At 37.5% G+C, this 24,043-nt stretch overlaps 2 protein-coding genes across 6 annotated transcripts in view; one reads left to right on the top strand and one right to left on the bottom strand.

The window, feature by feature from the left end:
• The window catches only part of SIMC1 (SUMO interacting motifs containing 1), a 23,593-nt gene extending 15,455 nt beyond the window's left edge, over nt 1–8,138 (top strand). For both annotated transcript variants that reach the window (XM_039356685.1, XM_039356686.1), the window contains exons 6-10: nt 1,009–1,197; nt 2,820–2,948; nt 3,531–3,687; nt 3,881–3,965; nt 6,588–8,138. In XM_039356685.1, coding sequence (XP_039212619.1) covers nt 1,009–1,197; nt 2,820–2,948; nt 3,531–3,687; nt 3,881–3,965; nt 6,588–6,808 — 781 coding nt within the window. In that variant the 3' untranslated portion in view covers nt 6,809–8,138. The remainder of the gene's footprint in view (nt 1–1,008; nt 1,198–2,819; nt 2,949–3,530; nt 3,688–3,880; nt 3,966–6,587) is intronic.
• KIAA1191 (KIAA1191 ortholog) lies at nt 7,748–23,968 on the bottom strand. 4 transcript variants are annotated; one of them, XM_039356689.1, is made up of 10 exons: nt 23,766–23,966; nt 21,268–21,362; nt 20,950–21,032; nt 18,091–18,281; nt 16,498–16,621; nt 13,515–13,639; nt 12,147–12,253; nt 11,399–11,547; nt 9,107–9,340; nt 7,748–7,911 (listed from the first exon to the last, which is right to left on the bottom strand). In XM_039356689.1, the coding sequence occupies exons 3-9, from the start codon at nt 20,975–20,977 to the stop codon at nt 9,132–9,134; spliced, it is 933 nt and encodes a 310-aa protein (XP_039212623.1). In that variant the 5' UTR covers nt 20,978–21,032; nt 21,268–21,362; nt 23,766–23,966; the 3' UTR covers nt 7,748–7,911; nt 9,107–9,131. The 4 variants fall into 4 exon arrangements, with proteins under 4 accessions (XP_039212623.1, XP_039212624.1, XP_039212621.1 ...); XM_039356690.1 differs by having other exon boundaries at nt 7,748–9,340; nt 11,399–11,544; nt 23,766–23,968; XM_039356687.1 differs by lacking the exons at nt 7,748–7,911; nt 23,766–23,966 and adding an exon at nt 23,512–23,535 and having other exon boundaries at nt 9,132–9,340.
• Nucleotides 23,969–24,043: the final 75 nt, after the last annotated feature.

A 24,043-nucleotide genomic window follows, 5' to 3' on the forward strand; every position in this document is an offset into this window, starting at 1 on the left:
ACAGATAAGAGTCCAGATAACTTTAAAATAAGATTTTGGAATTAATTATAAAGAATATTTCCTGTAAGAAAATGCTTTTGTTTTAGATTCTTTTAAAAAAACAAGAATTTAAAATTTGGACACTAGATGAAATTAAAGGAACGAAAAATTATAATTGAAAGAAAACACTCAATCATGACAACACAGAACAAAGCAAAATACTTGAACATTGGACATAGTGAAGGATATTTTTGAACAACTGATCCAAACGTTAATTTTAATTGTGTCTATTTCTATAGACGGACTTTGTTTAAAAGATGACATGGAAAAGGAACAAGTTCCACCAAACAAAATTGATTTGAAAGTAGATTTAAAATGTCAGGTTACAAGAATGACATGAAAAAAGATGCCACACTGATGTCTTAATAATTAAAAGGGTTATACCGATAATAAACCAAGAGAATGAACTGGATAATTTTCCTATATTGGATTTATAAAAGAGGCCTGTTTAAGCTTTGAAGAATTTAGTGAAATGGGACAAAGAAAACGTGAAAAGAAATCAAGTTCTAGGACATTATTTGAAGGGACTAAAGATCAAGATCTTTAGAAGTAAGAAAGAAATATAAAGTTAGTCTATTTGATCAAGGTTAAAATAGATGTTTAATCCTTACTGGACTTTTGCTGACAACAGGACTAAAATGACAAGGTTTTATGGATTTGTTTATAGATAAGAGATGGAATATGGAAAGAAGAGCTAATTTGTTGTTTTTTAAGAAGTGATTAGTTATTAAAATTATTTATATTTGTAGGGGGGAAATCACTTTTCATTTACTTTACTATATTCTTATTTTTTTCTTCCTTTTCTATTTTTTCTGCATCCTTATTTTTATTTTTAAATTTTGTATTAGTTTTTATTTTTGTGAATTGTAATCTTTAATGTAATTACTATTTTAAAAATGTACGAGCAATATAATAATATCTGAGACTATATGTTACATGTGTGCATCTCTAATTCCTATTTCTGTTCAGGGAAGTGATTGAATGGCTAATAGCTGTGGTCACTGGGGCCAGAATTTCTCAGCACAAAAAATGCCTGCAAGAAATCAAAAATGTATCAATAGGCAAATCCAAAGGTCAGAGCTGTAACTCCACTCCAGAAGTGTCCTTAAATGAGACCATGCAGAAAGAGGAAACCTCCATACAATTTCAGATTCAAAAGTAAGCAGATTCAAAAATTTGCTTTTTTTGAAGTTCACAGTATAGTGTTTTTCTCTTTGAAGTTCCTAATCTTAAATGAAACAGTATCTGTTGTTTTATAAATCTTTCCAAACTTGCCCTAAACATACTCAGAAAGTTTTAATTGTATGGAATGCACTTGGTTGACTGACTTAAAATAGTTCTCTATGTCTATCTATCTATCTATCTATCTATCTATCTATCTATCTATCTATCTATCTATCTAATCCTTCTTATCTATCTATCTCTATCATCTATCTCTACCCATCTCACAAATGTTACTCTGGGTGGCTCACAATAATTAAAAACAATCGAAACAACAAAACATAAACACAGTGGCATATAACTATTCTAAAAACCTTGTTTAAAAATAATAAAACATTAATGGTTGAGGAATATAAATCATATGTCCATTTAATATAGCGATTGCCGGGGCTCACCACTACTGCTGGATCTCCAGGCATGATGGCACAGCTAAGTCATCAGGCCCTTCTCTTCCTAGGTCTCATCAAATGATATTTCCTGGTAGACAAGACCTGTAACATGCCTTCCTTGATGGATCTGATGGGATGGTAGATGTAATCAGGGCAAGGCGGTCCCTCAAATTTCCCTGTTTCATTCCACGTAGGGTTTTATAGGTCATTACCCAGCATCTTGAATTGTACCTGGAAACCAATGAAGCACATGGAGCAAAGATGTGACAAGTGCTGTTCAAGTGTGCGCAGAACTGCCTGTATATTTGCCACCAGCTACAGCTTCCAAAAGCACAAGGACAGCCCCAAGTATAGCATGTTACAGCAATCCATATGCTGTATATACTGTATGTACTACTGTGGCAATTAAGAGTGTCCTTTATCAATATTTTGGAGAAGTGAACAGCATAAACCTTTCATCTGGTTTCAGCCAGTGCCAAGAGAAAAGATCCATAGTCCTGTTATGAGAGTGATGCAAAATATAACAGAAGTATTAGTAGACTGCTGTTCATCTCAAGAGCAAATTGTCTGGCTCTTCTTTCATTTGTTCACTATCTCAAGGCTGCATGAGTTTCATTAAATTGCAGATTCTAAATGGTATTATTCTACAGTAATTTAAAAGCCAAGTATGTGTTCTGTGTCTTCTGAAATGACTATGATCTGAAAGTTGTGATGATTGTCTTAGCCCAGTGGTGGCGAGCCTATGGCACGGGTGCCAGAGGTGGCACTCAGAGCCCTGTCTGTGGGCACACGCGCCGTCACTCCAGTCCTAGGCCTTCAGCTGGGTTTTATAAAACCTTTTTGCTTTAGGCCTCCGCCGCCGTGTACAAAAAAAAAAGGTTCAATCAATTTCAACTTCTCGCAGAAAAAAAAAGATCTTGCAAAGTTGGAATTGATTGATTGAACTTTTTAGTCCCACCCAATCTGTTACCACAACCACGCCCACCCAGTGGGCCACACCCACCCAGTGGGCCATACCCATCCGGCACCCAACGATGCATAAGTGGGTTTTGGGTTGCAGTTTGGGCACTCGGTCTCTAAAAGGTTCGCCATCACTGTCTTAGCCAATGGTTTCATACTTCCACTAAATGGTGAAGGTCAGTTTAATAACATTTTGTTTCTCTGGTTTAGGGAAGTGGCACTTCTACAAAGGATGCTTTCAATAGCAGTTGAAGTGGACAAATCTCCAAATTGCAATGCCAATAAAATTGCAGATATGGTTTTTTCTTCTCTGTTGAATATACCCAAGCGGGGCCAAAGGTAAGAGATAAGTAAACTATTGAATTCACTCTTCCTCAGAACTGACTTTTTCTGTGTTGATTGCACAACTCTGTATTAGAGTTGTTCTCATTATATTCCTAGCTCAGTCAGGCATTTCTGAGCAAAGAGCAAGTGTTAAATCTATGCTTTTTCTAAAAGTTGAAAATTAAAGATCAAGCAGATAAGCTGAGGATGTAATCTACCCCAACCTTGACTGAACATTTCCGAGGTATCACAAAGTAAACATCTGCAGCAGAATAACATGTTTTAAATTTTATGCCTGCTATAGTTGAAGTTTGTAAGAGACAGTGTTCAAACCTTTTAGGCCAGCTTCAATGGTCATTGAAAGAGCTTGAAATTTTCTTTGGTTCAGGGAATTGAGACCATCTGTGCTGCTGTTTTATCTTTGTCTGAACAACTTTCATTTCATCCAGTGATGCAGACTCTGAGAAGACACTTTCATTGAATGTCTTTGTTTCATTATGTTGTGCCTTTGGTTTAGACATGGCCCTCTTTAAAATTACTGCTCCCAAACCAGTGCGGAACATAAAACTTCACTTTTTGCAATGTATCAATTTACAGGGACATGTTCCTGAGCACCATGGATTGTCACCTTCTACGATGCAAAGTGCTGGAGCTTATTTTCCAACATAGCTGCTCTATACCAACCAAACAGCCTTTGTCTTTGACAAAAATATTGTATTTTCTGAACCATGTTTCCCTGCTGCTAACGTATCAGGTAATTCAGTGCTTGCTTCCTTCGTTTGTATTAACAGAACTGAAACCTGGAACATTGCATGCATTCCTACAGTGTTTATGCATTGTTTTAATCTGTTGTTATTCAAAGTTCTTTAAAGTATAGTATTTCAAAGCCCTTTTAAAATATCAGTATGCAGCATTTGTAAAATTCTGAATAAAAATCCTGTTCACAGGACAGTGAAAAATTGTGGCAGAGATGGGATGAGATGCTTCATCAACTGAATTTATTGTTGCTGAGTTACCGTACTATAGTTCTAGGTAAGCAGCTTGCTCATAAACTTCTCTGTATGTATATCTGTCTGATTAGGAGTCAGTACTATTAGCTGTGAAACAACGTATTAGGACATCTTGCACGACTTTGCAGGAATACTCAAAATACTCTAAGCTGAAATAGCTATTTCAGGTATTACAAGCTTGGAAGAAAACATGCCATACTCAAAATGTCATCCCTAGTTTTGGATAAAACTAAAGTGTTTCATTTCAGGCAGCTTTGAGTTCCAATGTTTTGTAATTCACTTATTTCTGTCTGTTCATAATTTTTCCCAACCATGGAGTTTAGGAGTGGCATAAGCCAATAATGTCAGCACATTTTTTTTATCTGCTACCATTGGTTGGAGTTAATCTAATCTAATGTAAGCTAATCTATCGTATCCATCATCTATCTGTCTGTCTGTCTGTCTCTACCTCTAGCTACTTATCTACCTACAGTACCTACATGGTAGTCCATCTCAAATCAATGACCCCAGATAACGAATAATCATAAAATCATTTTAAACCAATTAAAAACATAATGCAAAAATAAATAGAAATCAAGAAAATTATAATATGCACATATAAAGATAAAACAGGCCCCTTCACACACTCAGGCCCCCAGACCAGGACACATAACCAGTTCTTCAAGGGCCAACAGAGTCGGGGCCACCCTAATGTATAAAGGGAGAGTGTTCCAGAGGGCAAGTGCTATGGCAGAAAAGTATTCCTTGTAGGCCCCACCAGCAGACATTTCTTGACTGATGAGGGTCGGAGCATGACCATCCGGGCTGTATTGGACAGGTAGAAACACTGGAAGATGGTCCCTTGGGTAACCTGTAAACCATTGCAGTTCACAAAGTAGTGATCTTGCCTGTGTTGTTTTGTTGTTCAGTTGCCAAATCGTGTCAGACTTTTGCGACTCCGTGGACCACAGCACACCAGGCCCACCTGCCCTCTACTGTCTCCCAATGTCCACCATACTCATATTCATTGCAGTGATGACACTATCTAACCATCTCATACTCCACTGTCCCCTTCTTCTTTTGCTTTCAATCTTTCCCAACATCAGGGACTTATCCAATGATGCGTCAAATAGTTGATACCATTTACTACCTGTACAATTACATGCTGCACCAGTTGAAGCTTCTGAAGGCTCTTTATGAAGAGTGCATTGCAGCAATCTAGACGACAGATCACGAGGGCATGAGTGACAGTAAGCAGAACCCTGAGGTTCAGGAATGAGCAGCTAGTGCCTAAACCAAAAGTGTGCAAAGGCCCGCTTAGCCATGGCTGTCACTTTATCCACTGAAGATTTCTCACTGTGACCTGAACAGAGCACTGAATGACTATCTGTAGATGTAATAAGAGCAGAGAACTGATTACTTTTTGCCAACCTTAAGGCCACAAGATAGCTGCTCTAGTTCATGCTCAATCATCTCGCTCTTCATTTGCAGCAGTACTCTAGGCATCTCTTTGCCCTCTTCACTTTTCTTAGTTCATCCATAAATCCATGGAGAATTCTGATATTCATAGGTGTAGAGCTGCCACTTGGGTGTAATCTAGACCACAGCCACAGTTCTCTCATTCCAGCAGCAAGCAAGGCTTCGGCTGGACCATGTAGCAGATCTTCCAGAACCCCAAACTCCCTCTGGAACCCAGTCAGGTCTATCAGTCATTTGGGGTGGGCCAGTCTAATTGGTGCAGCCTCCCTGCTGAGTGGAGTGGTGCCAGTCAACTGGACATTCATCAGGGAGTGATCTGACCATGATGGGAGAAATTAGGTCAAGAGTAGATTAAATATATGTTGGAGATTAAAAACTATTCAGGACAAAAATGACTTGCTTGGTAGGTTTGTTTCAGTTTTAAAAGTATTTACTTTTGGGAAGTTCAAAGGTATCTATTTGTTCCATATTTCTCTTTAAAGGCAGCAAGCCAACTGCAAAAGTAAACAATCCATTGCATACTTTTCTTTGCAATTGAGCTGGAGTCTGCCAAAGACAAAAGCTGTTAAATCTTGCAGCAACACTAAAGGATTGTGCATTATATACAAGCATGTGTTTTTGGAAGAAGCCTCAACCCAGTAATCCTTTCACAGTTATATTATTTTTACTGATGAATTTACTGCTGGTATTTGACTGCTATTTAGGCAGACACTGACTGCAAAGAGCAACTGTTGCTTTTGATTATTGCAATTTTAAAACAATGTTTTAAAAAATTAAATTATTCCACTGGCCAAGCAAGCAATAATTTTGAGTTGTCATTGCTTCTATGAATTCAGTGTTTCAAGTGGAGTTTTGGACCAAACTCAGTATAATACTATTTTTATGTGTGCAACCTTACATCACTTGTTAATACAAAAAAGGAACAGTTATGTAGGGGAAAATATTTTTGTTTAATTCACACAATTACAGCTGGAAGCCTATCTCTGATGAGATGCAATTCTCAAAATTGCTGTATTTTAGCTTTTTTTTTGAACTTATTTTTTTTCACACATTGATTTCAGTTAACATGGGATAAAATAGAGATTTTCCTGTTATAGCTACAAGGCAATTATAGCCTAAAATATCAATCTGATGGTAAAACAAACTATAACAAACTTTCAACAATTGCTTCTACCCTTTTTTATAGAGCATTTAAGAAACTCAGTGTATGAACGTATTAATTTAATTATCAAAGCTGCTAAACCCAAACTACAGTCAAATGATTATATTGAAAGAAGTGATATAAAGCACAGCATTCACAGCATCCAGAAAAAGCTCCGCCAAATTCTGGGACAGCCAATTCCCTCCCCCATCCAAGAAAAGATTGAACTACTCAAGGTATTGCTTTTCACTGCTATGGATATCTAACCCATGAAGGATTGTTGGATGCTGACAGATGGACCTCTCCAAGTGTAATGTGTTCTTTTAAAAAAATTACAAACTAAGTCTTTTTTCTTTGATTGCAATAAATTGCACTGTATTATCAGTCACTGGATAAGTCAAGAATTTGTCAAGTTTATTCTAAATTTCTGTTAATACCAGTTTGTCTAGTTTTGTTTCTATTTATGTTTTATACACCTTTTATAATAAATTTTACTAGCTGAAAAGTGGAATGAGTTTGGTCTTTTTTTTTTTTTAAAGATTACAGGTCATTGGAGATTAGCTAGCTATACAGATGTTTGTATAGCTAGCTTGTACAGATGTCAATCCACTGAGAATGAGTCACGTTCCCAGATAAATCTTAGTAGTAGATAATACATGCAGGGCTGAGAGGTTTTACTATTACAGTTAATTCTCAAGTTAATGATAGTATTTGGGACCAGCATTTCTGTCGCCAAGCAATGTGCTCATAAAGTGTTATGTCACATGACTGCATTGCTTAGCGACAGCAACAGCAGAACTGCCCATTGCCATCATTAAGCGAGGATCACGGGTCATTAAGCAAGTTCCAGGCAGTTGTAAGCAGGCCAGTAGACAGATAAAGAGGCTGTTCCCAGGCAGGGGAGGGTGTGCAGGTGGCCTGTGAATGTTGCACAGCTAGGGATGGCTGCTCTGGATGGGAGATGAAGGGAGTGAGTTACTGGAACAACTTATGGCCTTCCCTGTTGGCTTCCCCATTGACTTTTCTTGTGGAAGTGAATATCACTTGCCCAAATCACAAGAATTGTGGATGCTAGGATGGCCAGAACCTTGAGGACCAGTCATAAGTACACTCAATTCAGTGCCATCACATCTTTGAACAATTACTAAAGAAGTCATTAAATAAGGAGTATTTGTACACTGTGCAATAACAGCCATACCTCCAGATTAATTCATGTTTGTTTATTCTGCAAAAGTATTAGGCATAGAGACATGAGCACAAAATACTACCAAATAAATTAAACATTAACCAAGAAGCAAGATCACAGTCTCCCGGGTACAAATGATGAGCTGACACAGCACTATCAAAGCAATACAGGTCCAAGTTCCAGCTGTTGTGAAGAAAAATGGATTGTTAAGTCACTTAAATATAGCAGATATAGGAATTTGGATTTAATAAGATATAAGACCAATTTAGGACATAAGAAGGGTTCACGAAATTCACAAATCTGGTGTTCAAGAAAAAAAGGTTTTATTGTAATGTAATGCTTCTAAGTTTCCATTCCCCTGCTGTAAAGTAATGCCATTTAGTTGACATGTAACATTAGATTAAAAAAAACAGAAATAATATATTCTCATTTGCCTTAAAGCATATAGTAAATATTTTTTCTTTCAGTGAATGATTCTAAAATATAAATCTGTAAAAATAGACATTTACTCAAACATTAATTGTAACATTTATAAACTGAACAGCTGAATTAAAAATCTTCTCATGTTCTATTAAGTAATTTTATTTTGGATTCCTTTGCCTCCCAAGGAAGCATGTATAGGAATGTCTGTTATAGTTTCAGTGATATTTTATTTCACATTCTTCTCACAGAATCCATGGTTACAATTGCAAGGGATCTCAATTCTGGAATCCCTTTATTAAAAATAGAATCTGATTATTTTAGGAATGAAGGAATTTGCCTACATTGCACTTCAGGCTGAATCATTTGATTCTAACAACAACAAAATGCACCACAAACAATATTGTATTCCATGCCACAGTTCTAGAAGGGGAACTTAATTCTTAAATTTCTTTACACATGGAACTTTTATGTATGAAAACAGCGAGAGTCTGCATTTGAAGAATAATTCTTCCAGAACACCTTAGCAAAACATTTTTTTCCTTTTTTCCTAGATTCCATTCAAGTTAAAAAAAACACATTTAGCTGTTAAAAAATAATACATTGTCTATTGATAATCTGACCTGAATAGCAGCACCAAATCTAGTAGTGGGAGCACAACTATTCAAAACAGGTTTAACTATTTTATAGCTTTCCTTTTTAAAGTTTAGCTATGTAAAGCAGCACACAATTTGTTATCTGAATTTCAGTGGTAGATCACTTTGATTTATAGTGTGTACCCAGAGAGCCATTTGAGAGGGAAAAGGCAATAAATTAAGAAAGCTGCCCAGAATTCATTTCATCCCATTTATAATTCTGAACTAGAAGGCATAGAATCACCTTTTTTTAATCAGGGATTTATGAGTAGAATAGAGTCTACTTAAAGATGAGATAAGATAGCAAGATGACAAGAACATACTTGCGCCACTTAAGTAGAAATACTCCTAAAAGCCAGAGGGAGCAAGCACATTCAAGTCCCGGGGTTTAATATTGTGAGAATGTGAAGACGGCCTCTTTTCTTCGATAGTTGGAATATCCATCTTGGGAGGCTTGAAATTTGCAGAGTCATCTGACATCCTGGTGGCCTGTATACGCATCAGTTCCATTGGAGATGGCTTCTGAGCACTCTTATATGTCTGAATGGTAAAGCCCCCTAAGGAAATATACATTTATATGAAATAAATTACAATAAACATTTCGATATATAACCGTTGCCATTACTAGAATTGCAGCAAATTTGGAGACGAAAATAATGCTAACCATTTCTGATAACCACTGTTCCAAAGTTACCAGGAATTTTCCAACTCTTTGAAGATAACTTGTCATAACACTATGGTATTTCCAGACAGACTCCATCCTTTTCACCCTGATCTCATACAATCTCAGCATCCACTAGGGCAGGGGTTCTCAACCTTGGCAACTTTAAGACTTGTGGACTTCAACTCCCAGAATTCCTCAGCCAGCAAAGCTGGCTGAGGAATTCTGGGAGTTGAAGTCCACAAGTCTTAAAGTTGCCAGGGGTGAGAACCCCTGCACTAGGGCAACCAACCTGCATTTGGAGCCCCACTACTCTCTGCAACCATCCTCAAAAAGGGAAAGTTGGGGACTGAGAGAGAATTGTCAACCTGGCAAGATCCAGAATAGACTTCAGGAGAAAGCAACACCACTTCCTCAAAATAGAGGATATAACTGCTACCGTACCTCCAGGGCACATTAGCTATCTTCCGTATCTAGACTCTCACTTCCCCAAAATACTCTCCAAAAGAGCCAAGAAGGACATGGATCTAGCACACATATGGCACAGCTCATCCCACAGATAATCCTATCATTCGGAGTCCAATCACCTCTGATTTAACCCATGCACAGTCCATGCCAGAGGTAATGATTTTATTAGCAAAATGTTTCTCCAAAATTTTAAAGTGATCCTCAGAAAAATCTTCCTGAATCCCAAAGGCGCAGGGCACCTTAAATAGAACTGCAATCAAGAGTAGAGAAGTAAAAAATGAATGACTTTATCATATCATCATCCTTATTACCATGATTTAAATTCATATACATAAGCTCTTATCCATTCAGTGAATGATAATTGCATTGAGTGCCCTCCATACTCCAGAGATCAACCAGACATTCAAAACTATTGCCTCTGAGATCGCTGAGAACATTCTGGGGTGCCTCTGGAATCTATCCAGATCATCAGACACCTGGAGCAGGTCATTTTAAGAGCACCCTTTCTGGGAGTTTCAGAAAAATGAGTAATCCCCAGAGTATGATCTGACCAGGCCCAAGACTAGCTCTCACATTCTCCAGTTTGGGACCAGATGTCCATGCACAAAAAACAAGATCTCACATATGGCTACCTATGTGTCTCAGACCTGAGATTAATTGGAACACAAAATTGCACTGTGATCATAAATTGCTAAACCCTCTCGTGAACATAAAGATCCATAACACTAGGAGCTAAGGATACTCTATCCCCAGAACTATGTTGAGCGCTAGAAAGGATCTTGCTGCAGTATATAAGCAAGATACCTTGTTCCTATAGTCTACAGCAATTTGGCATCTGCAGATAACCAGTTCTAACAGGGCCATGTATTCTATCAATCAGCACTACCCCACCTCCCCTTGGGATCCTGAAATGCAGCTCAGTAGATTTGGGAAATAGCAACACTGCTGCTCTCCCACAATCGTATCTCGGTAATAAGCTCCTGGGATTTGTACATTCTTTTTCAATAATTGAGGATTCCAGTTCTATTCTCATCCATTTACAAAAGTTTGTCAAATTGTAATATAGAAAACATCATCATCATCAGCTACCGTAGATCCTAGAAAGTAGGGAAATGGAATTCAACATTCAAGACTTGATGCTACTCATTGTAAGTTTCATGAATGCAATATCCAAGACCTGTGCTACCATTTGCAAAAAGCTGTATCCTTGTAACACGATAGAAGTTCTGCAATTCCAATTCAAAACTGCTTCGAACTGTATTTTATTTTTAAGGCTTCTAATAAACTTTCTTCTTTCTAGCCTTAATTTTTAATCTAAAATTGGACTTCTGGTCTTAATTTACCTTTACTTTATTTACCTATTCCATTTAGAAATAGCCCATCTCCCTCCCTAAAAAGAGCCACTTTTTAAGTTCTGAACCTTTGTAAAGTATATTTAATTTGTTCTTTTTATATAAAAATCATGTTTTCTCAAAATAATATATACCTGACTCAGTAGCAGATCTCTGAAGAGCTCTAGGTCCAAAAATGCTCCATTTTTCAGATACTACTTTATCGCTATCACCACTGTTGGAATCCATGGGGGCACGATCAGGACCAGCGACAGAAGCATAAGCTCCATGACTAAACCAGCTTCTTCAATGAAAAAGCAGAAATCAAAACAGGGGGACTAAATTTTGCGCATCAGATTTCCGCAAACATCTCTTTTTAACAGATACCCTCACTCCAAGTAAATTTAAAACAGAACATAAATCTAGAGCAGTGGTTCTCAACCTGTGGGTCAGGACCCCATTTGGGGTTGAACGACCATTTCACGGGGGTCGCCAAACAACGCAGTCCGCCATTTTCCCCCCCTTTTCCTTAGCTGTGCTACTCCCTTTTATTCTATTGGCTTTTGAAAGCCAATAGAATAGACTCTCTTGAATAGAGTTTAATTCTATTGGCTTTCAAAAGCCAACAGGAATTGTCTAGGCTGTCTCTGCCCTGCTGAGTCCGCCAAAAGTCCCATTCTGCAAACGGTGCTGCACCAGTTGAGTAGTCCTCGACTTACGACCGGTTGAGTAGTCCTCGACTTACGACCGGTTGGGGGTCGCGGCATTAAAAAGGTTGAGAACCACTGATCTAGAGGGATTTTATACGAAGTGTTTGATAAAATACTCAATTGTAAACACATCTGGAGAATCAAACAGATTCCTAGGTAATCAAGAGATTCAGACAATTTTTAAAAAATGTACCTGTATGAGCGCTTGGGAGAAGAATGAGGAGTGCTGCTTGGTGTGGACTGGGCAGAAGAGGTCTGCTTATCTTCTTTTACCATCTCTCCACTTTGCATCTTCAAATTCTGTTAGAAAAGCAAGAAACATCTGGAAACTTTCTATATTTAACCTAGATCCCACCAATAATACAAAATGATTCCACCTTTTTTGTCACTACAACTTTATGAAAGCTTTTGGTGGTATGTTTTAAAAAGCTTCATTCAAGTTTATATAGGTTCTTATGGAAATCAGTACACATATTTCAGAATATATCATTTTGAAGCCACATTTCTCTATTGCTATTTAACCCAACTGCAATGGGCAGCTAAGAAAAAAGACCAGTACAGGTAGTCCTCGACTTACAACTGTTCATTTAGTGATCATTCAAAGTTACAACAGCACTAAAAAAACAATTTACGACTATTTTTCACAGACCATACCAGCATCCCCATGGTCGCGTAATCAAAATTTGGCTGCTTGGCAAGTGGTTCATACTTATGGACGGTTGCAGTGTCCCGGAGTCATGTGATCACCTTTTGCGACCTTCTGACAAGCAAAGTCAATGGGGAATCTGGATTCACTTAACAACTGTGTTACTAACTTAACAAATGCAATGAATCACTTAACAACTACGGCAGGAAAAGTCGTAAAATGGGGCAATCTCATTCAACAAATGTTTCACTTAGCAACATAAATTTTGGGCTCGATTGTGGTCATAAGCTGTGGACTACCTGTAATAGAAAGTTGAAATGCCTTTCTTCAGAGAGGCTAGATTGTGATACCATGGAAACAGGTTTATAGTGTTACTTTCACTGCCAATGCATTGATACTGAATCAAGAATTCACACTACTATTTTTACATTGAGGATGTACTAATTCATCGAGAACAGACCATTTTGTTCCCACTCAGAACGTTCCCTTTCCCAAGAGATCATGCAATTCTGGAGAAGTGGTTTCTAGAAGTAAATTATCTAGGTCAGAAATATCTTGAGGTGCTCCATTATCATACGCTAGCCACTTTTGGTTCAGAGGATTCATTTCTGGGTCCTGCCAAGCCACACCCCTACAGTAATGGTGCAGTCCAGGGGGAAAAAAGAGGAACGTTGCAGGGTTCAGAATTTTCCAGTTCTGAATTAACAAATTTGGCACATTCCCCATTTACACATACTTTAAACACACATCCAAAAAAGTACAATAACACATAAAATAATGAATCGCAACATATCAAAGATGCACAGCAATAGATGTCTCTTCCCTCCATATTTGGTTCTGTGAAGTAATAACTAACCACCTCTACCAACCAGAGTAATAGACTGGCTAAAGAACAGAAGGGCCCAAACACCTTACATGGAATGACTCAGCCACACGATGGTATTTTGTTTCTTCTGCAGTGAGGCCTTTGTGTGGAGTGTAGCCGACATCTCTTAGCCCTGCCTGCTGCTCAAATCGCTGAATGCTCTCCTGGGTTTGTTCTAGAATGGACAACAATACACATTCACACATTTCTCAAAACTGTGCTGCCTACTACAGTTTTCTAAGAGTGATGTCATAAGCATCCACAATCACTAACTAGCAAAGCAGAGTGTGGCAATTCTTTAAACCACATATAACTAAGGTTCCAGAACATTCTGAACTTGGAAACTTTAGAAAATAGAATGAGGATGTGATGTAGATTGTAATGGCTTAGGATTCTTTCATACACATGAAAATACACACTTTTCCTCTCCAATTATTTCTATAATCAGATTGTTTAAACATTACTATAGGTGTTTCTAATATGTTCTAATAATTTATTTCATATAAATTATATAAATATAAATAAAAATTGGCTAAGAAGGCAGTTACCAAGCAAAGAACAGTATTAAGTTCTAGGAATTCCAGAACTTAATAATGTTACCTCCTTCAGGTTTTTTTTTTCTATTTTTCAAAAAGACTCCTATTTCCTGTTGCGGTTTTTAGTTAAAGATGTCCCAGTGCCCATATTCTTAGATTATTAATCATCTAACTCTATACCATTTAAGCTCATATCAGCTTCCAAAATTTTAGTTTTTAGCAGGAAACAACAGGATATGAATCTTGCTCCTTAGATATTCAAGCAAACTATTTCACCACTAAGATACAGAGTTTAAAATATTAAAATAGGTTTTAATTTTTCTTAAATAAAGCGTTCTCTACATTAAAGCAAACCGTACTAGACAATTTTAATTCAATAGGAAAGAAAAGTAAGCTTGGATGAAAGAGATTTGCAGAACTCATTTTTTACACTGTTGGGCTTGCTAGACAAATAAGAGTTCTAGTCCTGCCTTAGGCAAGAAAACCATCTGAGTTACTCTGGGCCTATCATTTCCCTTTCAGCCAAGTCACCTCACAGCATTATTATTGTGGAGAAAATAGGAGCTAGAAGCATTATGTGCACCGCCTGGAGTTCCACAAAAATAAAGGCAATATACCACTTAATCACTCAAGCAATCAAATAAATAAAATTCAAGAACAGATGTTTCTAAAGCTAAGGCAGACCAAACACAGAAAGGGGTATAAAGCTTTAAATTAAACTGTATTATAGTCTTAATTCAAGAACTCATTATGACACAGCCTGTTTTCTAATTATCTGCCCATTAACAGATATTGGCATCCTTTGATTTTTCAACCTAATTCTCTATTCGTCAGTATGTTATTTTCCACAAAGATGTAGTAGCTACTAGTACACAAGTGTCAAGAAACTGCCTCTCACGGCCATTTGTTTGAAGACAATATTTGTTGGACAGATGAAATATGTTAGCCATACTAATGAATGGTCAGTGGTAGCTGAGGATCAATCAAAAAATGTAATATAGTACTATAGCCCCGGTAAATATGTTTTTTAGTTTTTCATTGAAGTCTAACAGGTACCAGAATCGAAGTGGTTGTTATGACATTTTATTTATAATTTAACAATCTGTTACTTCCTAGTATGGTGTGCAATTTTTTCCCCTCTGTACAAATAGAACTATATCATAGTTTTGACTTGGCTCAGTTGGGAGTGTTGCTATTGTACCAGCTTCCCTGCTGCATAGCAACCTCCCTGCCTGAGCTCCTGACTTCATTCCTGGTTGGCAGAAGATTTCCCCAGACTTATGTTCTTAGGGGGGAACTTCAATCTGCCTTCCCTGGAAACAAGGCCTAAGAAGGTTCAGGAGTTCATGGCTACCATGACAGCTATGGGCTTATCCCAGGTCATTAAGTGCCTAACATTGTATAGCAATGTACAATCCCCAATTGAGGGAGCTTTTGGGGTCCCCTTTTTCATAGTCAGATCATGCCTTGATTACCATGAGATTCTTTGGCACCAGTATTCACTGCAGGGAGGCTGGATCCATTACACTGATCCACCCCTGGTACCCTACAGCCCCATTTTGAGTCACACAAACCCTCTGAGGTAAAGGGGGCTGTAGAACCTTTGCAGGGACATACAGAAGATCCAACAGAGATGGCATCTTATAATACCCATCTGCTAGGAAACCGTATTTGGCAGTCCCTAGAGCAGGAATAGGCAACCTTGGCTCTTTTATGACTCGTGGATTTTATGCTGGCTCGGGAATTCTGGGAGTTGAAGTCCACGAGTCATAGACGAACCAAGGTTGCCTACCCCTGCCCTAGAGAGTGGGCCTTTTCTGCTATGGTGCCCACACTGTGGAATCTTCTCTACACAGAGAGAAGAAGACTGGTCTCACCACTTCTGAGCTTTCAAAGGTCCCTAAACACTTGATTATACCAGCGAGTCTGAGGATCCCAGGGCAAGTAAGATAACCCCATCCCTTCATCTGCTATTTCCTTATTTTGTTCTGTTTATTATAGTTTTCATTAATGTTTTATCATTAATGATAAGTGGCTTTATGTACTTATTCACTGTTTAGCTTTGTTGCATACTACCCAGTCACTTTTGGTGAGAGAGGCGGCTGTATGTATGTATGTATGTATGTGTGTATGTATGAATGTATATGTGTATGTGTATATATATTTATGATCTTCTTCTGAATTATATATATATAATTATATATATATAGTTCAATAACACAACCTTCGATCTCCAGGAGAGGTATAAACCAGTCTGAGGATGCTGGCAGGGGACCAGCGAAAGCTAAGTTGTTTCTTTTAACATTGTAAATAATTGTTTTTATTGTTTTTAAATATCTTTTTAGCAATAAACAACTGGTTTATACCTCTCCCGGAGATCAAATTTAATATATATATTAAATTCAGGAGAAGATCGTAAATAAATGAGTCACAAGTTACATTGCAAAATTCTCTGCAGAAATTAACCTGCCTACCAAAGAAATGCAAGAGCTCTTACTTGCAATAAGAGAATTCATGATGATGTGGGTGGCTTTGGCCTTCACTACTGGTGTCTTGTTCACTTCAGAAGAAGACGGGGGAACTTTGGCAGAGAGATGCATGCTAGTCTCCCCTTCCTCAACCTATACAGAGGAAGGCAGATGCAATTTTGGAAAAAGAAACAAAATTAGGAGAATTTCAGATAAAATTCCTGATCTCACAGGCAAATGTTTTGGAACTTATATGGAACAATAATCTTGAACTGACATATTTCCACTCTCTTGCCTACAATGTGAAACACTATGCAACATTTCAAAACCACCATTTTTGTAGCCATTTGAAAACAAGAATTCACTAAAGAAGCTTTTTTTTTAATAAAGTTGGAAGGGACCTTGAAGGTCATCTAGTCCAACCCCCTGCTCAGGCAGGAAATCCTATACCATTTCGGACAAATGGCTGTCCAGTCTCTTCTTAAAAACTTCCAGAGTTGGAGCATTCACCGCTTCTGAAGGAAGGTTGTTATTTTTCACTAGAAAAAGTCTAGCTACAGAAATAAGAAAAAAGGCTCTTTCTGCAATAATTTTCTTTCTCATTAATTTTCCTGCTTAGAGACAAGCACAATTTTCTAACTATTCACTATTTCTAAAAAGTAGACGATATATCAGAATGACAATCATAACTGCTTCCTTCCCTTATTAAAAAAAACTCCTAGTTTATAAAAGATACAAAGTTAAAATTGAGTAACATAATTAAAGTTATTTTAATTATTTAAACCTAATATAGCTCATTTATAAATTTCCTATCTTCATACAGCTCATACCTGTATTATAAGTATCAATTCCTTTTATATTAAAACAGTAATAAAGGCTTTACAGAATGAGTAAACTGGGCTTGCAGATTATATCTCATTTCCTTCAATTTAATCTAAAATTTGCAAAAAGATTCAGTTTCTACTCAATGTAAAAGACATATAGTCCTCAACGTACATCTATTCATTTAGTGACCCTTTGAAGTTATGACAGTGTTTAAAAAAAAATCACTTACAACCAGCCTTCACATTTACAACTATTACAGTGTCCCCACGGTCATGTGATTGCGACTTAGGCCCTTGGCAACCAGCAGATATTTATAATGGTTGCAGTATCCTGGGGTTATGTGATCACCATCTGTGACCTTCCCAACCAACTTCCAACAAGTCAAGTCAATGGGGGGAAAATACTGTAAATTTGCTTAACAACCTCAACAAAAAGAGGTCATACAAATGGTCATGTGATGACTCACTTCATGACTGCATTGCTTAGCGACAGAAGTTCCCATCCCAATTGTGGCTGGAAGTCAAGGGACTACCTGTATACTTTTTTCACAGAAAAAGTTTTAATTGAAATACATGCCTGTGTTCAAATTACTCTGAGAATTATACTTGCTCTCCATTGTTGCCTCTTTCATTTTATAAGAAACATTTTAGCAAGTCTTATCAGTGCAGAACTGTGTCATTTTTAAAAGTTGCTTAGCTCTGTGGATTTATGGCTTTAAAAAATGTATCACCTCTTTGATATGTTTAATTTTAGTTGTTGGTTAGGAGATCTATTTATTAGCCCAGCAGACTGCATACCTGGGAAATCTTTTCATATTTGTGATCTGGAATGACTGGTTCTTTCCATAAGATATTGGTGGTCATATTTGAAGGAGGAGGAGTCATTGGTGCTGTATCCTCCAGGGCATCATCATAATTGAATGCCCGACGAGTCATTCCAATTGGCTGGGATATCTTCCCTAGAAGGCTTCCAGAGCCATGTTCTATAGCTAAGGACAGAGATTAAGATTTCACACAATGAAACTTTTAGTGTTTTACCTTTTCAAAAGCAGAATAGATAACATTAACCCTTCTTTCATCAAAGGCCTTCTAGGATCAGTACCATAATTTTGAAACATGTTTGATGCAACTAACACAGCATTTATAACCAAATAAAGTATAACACATTACATCATGACCTAATATAGCAGTGGTTCTCAACCTTTTTAATGCCGCAACCCCCAACCGGTCGTAAGTTGAGGACTACTCAACCGGTCGTAAGTCGAGGACTGCTCAACTGGTGCAGCACCGTTTGCAGACTGGGACTTTTGGCGGGCTCAGCAGGGCAGAGACAGCCTGGACAATTCCTATTGGCTTTTGAAAGCCAATAGAATTAGACTCTATTCAAGAGAGTCTATTCTATTGGCTTTCAAAAGCCAATAGAATAAAAGGGAGTAGCACAGCTAATGAAAAAGGGGGGGAAAATGGCAGACTGCGTTGTTTGGCGACCCCCTTGAAATGGTCGTTCGACCCCAAATGGGGTCCCGACCCACAGGTTGAGAACCACTGTAATATAGGATAGCAATCTTTTTTATTGAGGTCCACACTGCTTAGAAAAGATGAACAAGACTGAAGCAAGAGGTGAATAAGGACACTAATTCTCATTGAATTTCTTATTGGTATAGTTTTCTATCAACATTCCCTCATACAGTTACTGTTAGAGAAAAAGCAGATTTTCCCCCCAACAATCTCAACTGATCCCTTGCATAATATCTTCTGATATTTTTGATATCTTTATTCTAAAGATTCTATGTTGCCCTAGGATCACAGTTGCCCATCCTTGATTTAAACATCTTCTGTTTCATAGGTTATTTCAAATATGACATGTAAAAATTTTAGGGCTATAAAAATCCTGATCTGAGATTCCTAGTTTTCTAAGCACATTCTATAGCTTAATATGATCGAAACAACTGATCTTTCTGTAATCAAGGAAGCACAGGCCGACTTCTTGATATTCTTTGGCTTTCTCAATTATACCTCAGCAATAGAATTTACTATGTCTGAATGTGTATCATTTTGTTTTGGAGGAATCTAATTGGCATTGGATGATTTTAAGCATTTTTTAGCATGTGAAATTATAGATATTATACGATAGTTTGCATATTCATTTTTGTCTTATTTTTCTGGCATTAGAATATAGATCAGGGTTCCACAAAATGGCCACTATAATCCCCAAGGCTTGATGAAATTGGTGTTGTGATTATTTAAAGTAATATTTATTAAATCATTTTCATATAAGGTTTGGTGTCAATGAACAATATGAAACTTCATGAGTGGATTAATGAGCTGAAGAGCTTGGGGACCCCTGATAGAGATAGATCTTTAGTCCCCAGACAAGAACACCGTGTCATTCTCCAGATTTGCTGAGAGAGTTTGGATATTTAAGTCTTCTTCTGTGATTTGACATATTTCTAGTACTTGTGGTTCCTTTAGATAGAGAATATTTTTTAAGGTATCTTGGATGTTGATATTTCCATACATTTGTACTGTGTTTTAGTATATACCTATCTTTGTTTGATCTTTGAATCAATTACTATCTGTCCATTAATGTCCATTAGCACACCAATTTGAGGTTGGTATCTTTTTCCAAATTCCAAAATCTTTTACAAGACTTTGTTTTTCCATATCTATTTCAATCTTCAATTTCTTTAAACATGCTATTGTAATACTGCTCTTGTCTCTTTTAATAGTTCTCTGAAATTCTTCACTAAATTTGTTCCTGAGATTTTTGTCTTCTGTTCATAGCAATTTCCACAATTAGTTCTGACATTCAGTTTGCTTTCTTCCAAATACAGGGAGGAGAGGCAATATGAAAAGGCTGAAAATTTTACTTATAAATGCATGAGGATTTTGAAATATTTCCTATTAAATATTATGATTAAAGAGGTATAATAGCCTAATGTACTACCCCCAAATCGCTAACTTTTTTCCACATGTACACGGAACAGAGGCACACTAGCTCTCCAATCAAAACAAACATGTTCAATAGCAATTTAATCAGGATTCAAAAGAACACAAATTAAAATCAGACTAACTAACCACATAAACCTATAAATAGCAAATAAAACCTCTTTTTAAAAAGAGAATATAAGAATACAGTATTTTTCTAATAACAGAAGTACTCATTTTCCATTCTTGCTAATTAATATCTACTTAAAAAAGAAAGCTAGCAGGCATAACATTTTAGTTCAAAACTGAGGTAAAATATAATTTCTTAAGAGCAGAGCCAGAATTTCAGAATATTAGAAAGAGCTTAAAAAAAAAACTTAGACCAATCAAGTCCAATCTCCTATCCAAAGAGGAATCCAAATTAAACAATGAGCCAGAACGCTGCTTAGTTTGCTTATTTCTTTTTAAAAATTATATGGCTCCCCATCCTAAGCAATTCTCAGCAACTCACAAAGTTTTCAATTATTCTTGAATAAATTCAGGACAAGGGTTTAGTCATCCATTTCGCTAGCCTTTGGTTCTGTTATACTGACTCCTAGATATAAGCAAGCCCTCCTTAAAACAGTGTTATAAAACCCCTCAGAAACTTGAATTGGAAATTAAGTATTTGTTACAATCACTACTGCGTCCTATTTAAATATATATGAATTCTCTATCAATTAGTTTTACCAGGAACATCTGTTCGTCTCGAAGTCATGACTGTAACTCCAGATGCTTCACTATTTAGAAATCCAGGACAGGACTGCTGTTACCTAATAAAAATATAAGGTATTTTGGTCTGTTAAGAATTAGATTAGAATAAAATATCTTGGCTTATCGTAAAACCAAGAATATCACAAGAAAGTTCTAATCTTTTTTTTAAGAATGCAAGCTGCCTAATATTTAATTTGAAGGCAACAATATGAAACAACTTGAGAAATTAATTTATCCAGATATTATCCTAATAAAGTTGTTAGGATAAAAAAAATAAAGGCCAAAATATCTTACCACAAATTATGATGACAGAATGATGTCAAAATTGGGCATTCTCTTGCTGAAGCTGAAACTATCAAATCATCCCCAGGAGCTTCCATGCAGAAAGACTAACAAAATTAAGAAGCAAGAATTTTTTTTAAAGTTAAAGCAGTAAGAAAAATTGCAACAGATGTTTGTGTTTCCTAGTTATAGGTATGCTTAGAATTGCTTTAACTACTTTAAAGAAATCTAACTGGGTAATTCTCCAATCATGAAATGTCTGCCATCTGGAGATCCTGCAACTTTTGATATGATGCAACTAAATTATCTAGCTAGTTATATCAAAGAAACCTCAACTCAGTTGGGGAGGGGAAAAAAGAACAGTTGAAAAAACACAAATCCCATATGATAAAAGTATATTAGTACTGGAAAAATAACATAGCATTATAGCACTCAGCACATTATAGCATAATCAGAATCTAGCATACTATATGTAAGACCTGTATCTCTTCCCAGATTCTACCTAAATTTTCGCATTATAGTTTTCACTCAGCCATACCATTATTATTCAGATTTGAAATACATATAAGATTTTAGTAATATTTGTGTTAGTCATTTTGGTTTAATAAGTAGTTTTATAATAGTACTATACATAAATCACATAGATTTATATAACTTTACTCATAGTTGGCTTCATAATCCTATTCCTATGTGTAATCATGATACATTGTTTTATATTTGCCTTAGCACCTTCAATTTTAGTTAACATAGTAAGCTAAAGACTAGCACAACAGGATGGCATTCTGTTGATCAATCATTAAAAGAAAGATTATCAGATACATGAAGCAGCTTTTAAGCTTATTTTAAAGTAAAAGATCTCTAACTACAAGTAAGGATATTAAAGTAGAAATTTACTTATTGAATTAATTAATTAAAAACCTAACACAATATTTACCTCACAAACAAACATAAGCACATAATTCAATGCACAGATTGCTATTTTAAGAAAGATTTACTAAGAGGGAAACCCAAGACTTAACATAGACATATTCCCCCAAGGACTGTTCTAAGCTAGTGTGGATACACAGAATAGAATAAAAGTAGTAATATCTGGATACGTGATAACCACAATCAGTCATCTATTATTCTACCATCATCACTGTTGATCGAAGTTTCAGATTTTATTTTGTGACATGCAAAGGAATTTAATTTGATTGTAAGGTCACCCACCCATCACCTAAATTTCTGGATTATGTACAAAACATATCCAAACAATAGTCATTTACGGTTGCATTAACAATTTGTCTGTCTTACATTCAATTTTAAAAAAACTGCACAACCACAGGAAAGCCCATTATGAATTAACAAATGCAAATAGTAAGAGGAATATAAACAAAATGACCAATAGAAGTTATGCGCAAGCTTCTCTAAAGGACAGGGCAGTTTAAAGCATGTCTATATTCTAATTCAACCCTCCATCTAATGAAACTTTAAGTACTGTAGTAACTGGAAAGCTTTACAATTGCAATCTGTTTCGCTGAGAGGTAAATGAAGACAGAAAAGATGTTGAGCTAGTCACTAGGTAGGAGTCGGAAACGACCTGAGGGCACATAAGCAATCAACCGATCACCACTATCCATATGTAACATGCTGCATTATTAAACTGGAGAATTCACTTCTGTTATTATAATAGCAGCCAAGTTAGATACTTGAAAAAGGGAACTAGCTCAGCAGGTTCACAAGAGGACCCAAGCATCAAAAGTTGCTACAATCCGTGCCTGTTTATTATCCCTTGAACCAAGGAAGCATGTCCTAAATGCTGGCTCCTGGAAAGCAGCCCTGGAAAGGAGCCACAGCTACCCAGGGTTGTGAGCTTCCGAAGGGCATCCCCTGGACTACTGGGCTGAGGTCCATCAATTACACTACTACTATTGCCTAATCCGTCTTTGGATCCGCTCCGGCTCGCCAACTTCTTGATGCATTTGGAACAGGGAAGCAAACAACGGCGTTTTAACATTACCGTGCAATTTCTCTTAAAAAAACAAACATCTCAGCTTTGTTTAGGTTATTAACCATTCCTTAGCAGCTGCTAGAAAAAGGGATAAAGTATTTTCCCGGCTGGGCAGAGGAACCGAAGGAAAACGCATATAAGGCTCAGCGTATTTGCCTCCAGCTCTAAAACGTTCAGCAGCAGCAGCAGCAGCAGCAGCAGCGAGAAAAAGAGCCCTGAGCCGAAGGGCACCAACGGGAGGCGTGTTTACACAGCAGCCACGGCACCTCATTTCCGTAGATGGCAGGAGGAGCCGGCTAAGTTCGCCGTTTCAAGGTTTCATCAGCTATGGTATCTTCTGCCTCTCCTCCACGCTTCGTTTCTCGGCAGGGAGCTTCCAGGGTCACGCAAAGCCTCGGTTCCCCACCCCAACCCGCTTTCCACGCCGCGAGCCCCCACCAGCAAGCTCTCGCCCTTCGCTGGCCGCCAACAGGGCCCAGGCGCAGGCACCCTCGCTCGCCTCCGCTTTTCGAGGACGTACCTGCCTTGGGCTGCCTGCAGCCCCCGCACTGGTTTCTCCCAGTACTAACAGGCCCGCTGGGCCCGCACGTCGCTCGAAAGAAGAAGACACAACAGGTTCCGCGCAAGCAGGAGGCCTGAGCCGCCGAGGCCCGGAGCCGCCATGGCGCAAATGAAACTGGGAAGAAGAGTGAGCTGACACATCCAGCCCGCCCACCGCTAATGCATGGGCTTAGAGTCGCCAGCAGGGGGCGCCGCAGCATCTAAGCCGAGACTCTTGCGAGAACTCTGCTGGTCGCG

The sequence above is a fragment of the Crotalus tigris genome, unplaced genomic scaffold (genome assembly GCF_016545835.1).
Source record: "Crotalus tigris isolate CLP2741 ecotype Arizona unplaced genomic scaffold, ASM1654583v1 scf7180000018829.1913635, whole genome shotgun sequence".
NCBI lineage: Eukaryota > Metazoa > Chordata > Lepidosauria > Squamata > Viperidae > Crotalus > Crotalus tigris.

Coding starts and splice junctions, on each gene's coding strand:
- KIAA1191 (XM_039356689.1), bottom strand. CDS start 20,977: ATGACTTCGAGACGAACAGATGTTCCTG. Junction 12,254..13,514: donor GTGTGGCTGAGTCATTCCAT/GTAAGGTGTTTG, acceptor CTTTTCTAACAG/AATTTGAAGATGCAAAGTGG. Junction 9,341..11,398: donor GAGATCTGCTACTGAGTCAG/GTATATATTATT, acceptor ATATTTCCTTAG/GGGGCTTTACCATTCAGACA.